The sequence below is a fragment of the Ascaphus truei genome, chromosome 5 (genome assembly GCF_040206685.1).
Source record: "Ascaphus truei isolate aAscTru1 chromosome 5, aAscTru1.hap1, whole genome shotgun sequence".
In the NCBI taxonomy this organism is placed as follows: domain Eukaryota; kingdom Metazoa; phylum Chordata; class Amphibia; order Anura; family Ascaphidae; genus Ascaphus; species Ascaphus truei.
This window is the reverse complement of record NC_134487.1, coordinates 1,488,422-1,493,432: the sequence shown is the minus strand read 5'-3', so window position 1 is coordinate 1,493,432 and position 5,011 is coordinate 1,488,422. Positions and strand designations below refer to the sequence as shown.

General features: G+C 52.9%; 1 protein-coding gene across 1 annotated transcript in view; it reads right to left on the bottom strand.

The window, feature by feature from the left end:
* LOC142494330 (regenerating islet-derived protein 4-like) overlaps nucleotides 1-1,387 on the bottom strand; it is a 57,730-nt gene extending 56,343 nt beyond the window's left edge. The window contains exon 1 of the mRNA XM_075598889.1: nucleotides 48-1,387. Within this exon, the coding sequence (XP_075455004.1) occupies nucleotides 48-117 (70 nt within the window). The 5' untranslated portion in view covers nucleotides 118-1,387. The remainder of the gene's footprint in view (nucleotides 1-47) is intronic.
* Between the last annotated feature and the right edge of the window lie 3,624 nt (nucleotides 1,388-5,011).

Genomic DNA, 5,011 nt, shown 5'->3' with positions numbered 1-5,011 from the left:
ACTGAGTATCTCCTCTCTCACTCACCTTTATTCAGACCATTACTCACCCTCTGTGAGTGTCCCCGTGATGATCAGGCTTCCCATGACAGTCACAATGCCGCACATGTTCACTGTCATTGTGATACTGCGCTCACTGATCCCCCGCGCGCTCTGATACTGCACTCACTGATCCCCCGCGCGCTCTGATACTGCACTCACTGATCCGCCGCGCGCTCTGATACTGCGCTCACTGATCCCCGCGCGCTCTGATACTGCACTCACTGATCCCCCGCGCGCTCTGATACTGCACTCTCTGATCCCCGCGCGCTCTGATACTGCACTCACTGATCCCCCGCGCGCTCTGATACTGCACTCACTGATCCCCCGCGCGCTCTGATACTGCACTCACTGATCCCCCGCGCGCTCTGATACTGCACTCACTGATCCCCCGCGCGCTCTGATACTGCACTCACTGATCCCCCGCGCGCTCTGATACTGCACTCACTGATACCCCGCGCGCTCTGATACTGCACTCACTGATCCCCCGCGCGCTCTGATACTGCACTCACTGATCCCCCGCGCGCTCTGATACTGCACTCACTGATACCCCGCGCGCTCTGATACTGCACTCACTGATACCCCGCGCGCTCTGATACTGCACTCACTGATCCCCCGCGCGCTCTGATACTGCACTCACTGATACCCCGCGCGCTCTGATACTGCACTCACTGATACCCCGCGCGCTCTGATACTGCACTCACTGATCCCCCGCGCGCTCTGATACTGCACTCACTGATCCCCCGCGCGCTCTGATACTGCACTCACTGATCCCCCGCGCGCTCTGATACTGCACTCACTGATCCCCCGCGCGCTCTGATACTGCACTCACTGATCCCCCGCGCGCTCTGATACTGCACTCACTGATACCCCGCGCGCTCTGATACTGCACTCACTGATCCCCCGCGCGCTCTGATACTGCACTCACTGATACCCCGCGCGCTCTGATACTGCACTCACTGATCCCCCGCGCGCTCTGATACTGCACTCACTGATCCCCCGCGCGCTCTGATACTGCACTCACTGATCCCCCGCGTGCTCTGATACTGCACTCACTGATACCCTGCGCGCTCTGATACTGCACTCACTGATACCCCGCGCGCTCTGATACTGCACTCACTGATCCCCCGCGCGCTCTGATACTGCACTCACTGATCCCCCGCGCGCTCTGATACTGCACTCACTGATCCCCCGCGTGCTCTGATACTGCACTCACTGATCCCCCGCGCGCTCTGATACTGCACTCACTGATCCCCCGCGCGCTCTGATACTGCACTCTCTTTGTCTGATCTCCCGCTCTCTCCTTGTCTATCTCTGTTACTCACGCTCTCTCTCCTTGTCTATCTGTCTCTGCCTCTCTCTCTTTATAGGATGAAGTTGGTGTGGGAGGACAGATACTCTGGCGTGCGTAATACCTGGGACAGGTCTGGACATTAGCCTGGGTGGGTGGCAGAGGTGACAGATTAACGTGTGTCCTGGGCTGGGGACAGATGAAGAGCACACAGGCTGCTGCCACTCCTTCCACACCCTGATAACACTCACACATAACACCTGCTATGTGACACAATGATAAGAGACTGCAGGAAAAGCATACAAGCAACATGGCACCCACACTTCTCCCCAGACTGCAGGGAAAGTGACCTCTCCCCTAGTCTGCAGGGACAGTGACCTCTCCCCTAATCTTCAGGGACAGTGACCTCTCCCCTAGTCTTCAGGGACAGTGACATCTCCCTTAATCTGCAGGGACAGTGACATCTCCACAAGTCTGCAGGGTCAGTGACCTCTCCCCTAGTCTGTAGGGTCAGTGACCTCTCCCCAAGTCTGCAGGGTCAGTAACCTCTCCCCTAGTCTGCAGGGACAGTGACCTCTCCCTTAGTCTGCAGGGTCAGTGACCTCTCCCCTAGTCTGTAGGGTCAGTGACCTCTCCCCTAGTCTGCAGGGTCAGTGACCCCTCCCCAAGTCTGCAGGGTCAGTGACCTCTCCCCCAGTCTGCAGGGACAGTGACTTCTCCCCAAGTCTGCAGGGTCAGTGACCTCTCCCCTAGTCTGCAGGGACAGTGACCTCTCCCCTAGTCTGCAGGGTCAGTGACCTCTCCCCTAGTCTGCAGGGTCAGTGACCTCCAGTTTCTAGGGCCAGTAACCTTTCCTGTGGCATTGATGTTTTCCAAAGTTTGATCCACTGACCTCCCCTGGGCTTGATGTATGGCCTCTTAATACCCTGTTCAATGTTAAAACATATTGTTGTGGAACAATTACAATACCTGTTATTGTTATTTCCTAAACATGCAGGGAATACTTTCTGCTCCTGTATAAGGGATTTTACGTGTGAATGTGTCTGAGAAACCAGAAGATCGCAGAGGACCCTGGTACCCTCCAGTTCTGCCCTTTCCATTCCTCCACACCATCATTTTCCTGTACCCGGTGTGACAGAGTCATAGACCCAGCTGATTAAGCAGTTCACGGGTGATCCTAATTAGTAAGCTCACCTGCCTTTAAAAAGAGGTAGAGGAAATGCCTCTGGACAGACAGACAGACAGACACAGACAGACAGAGAGAGACAGACAGACAGACCCAGGCTCCACATACTTATGCTGTCCCAATGGAATAAAGCTCCCAGGTAAGGAGCCAAATGGTGTTACCCAATATTGTTGGTCTGGCCTAGCTTAGTTAACCAGCCGGATAGATAGGCTTAACCTAGGTTAGTTAGCTTCCCTAACGGGGATAGGCTTTTGTTTATATTTTGTTTTACTTAAAGGGACAGTGCACCCATTGTTTTTGTTATATTTTGGACAAATAAATCCACCAGCAGATTATTTCACTGGAAAAATTGTGTTGTCTCCTCACTAACCACAGTAATCCTGCCACAAGTGGTGTAAGAAGTGGGATGCCAAACACCTAGTAAAAGGGACGGAGCTGCACATTGTGACTGGTGGATCCTGTGCAGACTGTTACTGTCAGTATGGAGGACGGTGTTAAGCAGGAAACTAACCGGCAAGAGGCGGACAGCATCACTAAGGGATTTGAAAGCGCTGCGGCACAACTTGAGACAAACCAGATACTTGCGGCCCAGCTTGGCGTTATCTCAGAAACACAGAGGGAGCTGGTTCAACACCTGGCCCAGATTACTATGGGCTCGACCAGTGCAGCCGAGGTGCAGCCTTCCAGGCGAACCTATACCTGCAGAAAATGATGCCACAAGATGACGTAGAGAGTTACCTCCGGTCCTTTGAGCAAATTGCTTCCCGGGAAAGTTGAGCCTGCTCCAAATGGGCTGGGATTATCGCCCCCTTTCTACTAGGGGAAGCCCAAAAAGCATATTGTGACCTCGATGAAGAAGGCGCAGCAGATTATGACCGTCTAAAAAGCGAAATCCTTGCAAGGATTGGAGTGTCTCCCGCAGTCTGTGTGCAAAGGTTCCGTACATGGAGATACCAGGAACAGAAATCCACCAGAACACAGTTATGGGATTTGATCCATGTGGCGACCAAGTGGCACAAACCAGAAGCATATAGCCCAACCCGGATCCTTCAGATGGTGGTTTTGGACCGATTCATTCGAGCATTACTCCAGGACGTCCGACATTGGTTGAGACAAGGAGATCCCTTCACTTATGATGCCATGGTCAGCGCAGTGGAACGTTTTCGAACCACTTGTGAACTGTCATGCTCCACAGTTTCTCGCACAAACCAAAACCCGTGGCCCAACACGAACAGTAGAAGCCAGCGCTGGAACAAAGACCCGTGACCGGCCGCACGGTTTGAGGGAGTGGAAGAAAACCTGGATAAGGACAGAAACTCTAAATCTATGAGAGGGTTTCTATAAGGGATCCGCTCCTGGGTTTGGCTGGAACTCATCCTTACAGTGCTTTAGAGCTTCCAGACAAATCCCTCCCTGAACCTGCAATCAGAATCACCTGCTTTTGGTGTTACTCTGCAGCCTGCCTGTTGCTGCCTCTTATGCAGCTCTGGCCCCATTGGCTGCCAGTGTTATTTACCTGCTGCCCTATCCCCCAGGAAGTTGCTGAACATAGACTTTCTCCACGTAACTGTGCTTGCCACAAGCACATCTGTTTGGCCTGACTTGGCCTTCTTGTGCCTTGTCCTTTTCTCCTGAAGCCTCCTGCATCCTAAGGCCTTCCTGCACAGTAGCCCCGGTGCTACTGTTCTTGTTCCTGGCAGACTTCACCTTTTGCTGCGCTGAAGCGGCTACACCGATGTCCTCAGTGTTTCTGTGGCATGTCTGCACTCCTGGTTTTCCCGTGGCCTTCTCTATGCCCTGTTCCTTCTCTATGCCCTGAACCTTCGCTGAAGTTTTTCCTTTTGCCAAATTTTACCTGTGTCCTCGACCTTCGCTCCTGTGCTGCCTACCTTGACCCCGGCTTGCCTGTGGACTACTCTGCCTTCTCCAATACTGACCTGGCAACACACGACTACGGACTATGCAACCCAGACCCGGCTTTGTGGTCTAAGGTTGGTGTATATCCATCCCCACCTAAGCCCCGCGGTCTTGTCCCGGTTTGTGGTGACCATAAATGCTACAGATTCAAGAACTAACTGTGCCAATTGTTTGTTATGAGTGTGGGAAGGCGGGACATATTAAGGCTCACTGCCCTGAGTTGTCTGAACCAATGGAGTGTGCGTATGGCTCTGTGAGGTCACCACTATGATTTTAAATGGTTAACCAATCTCCACCTTAGTAGACTCGGGGAGTAATATTAACTTGGTGTCAGCGAAGTTGGTTAAGCCTCTCCAGTTACGCCAGGGTGAGAAGCTGCGGGTATTATGTGTACATGGGTGCACGCCTCCGTACACCACGACTCCGATAAAAGTAAAAGCCGAGGGGCAAGTCATCCAAACTACGGCAGTAATTGTACCAAAGTTACCCCATTCCCTAGTGTTAGGCTGTAATTTTCCTGATTTTGACCCCCTGATCAGAGGACAAGTCACCTTAAACAATCCTACTCCGGATGAAGTTTT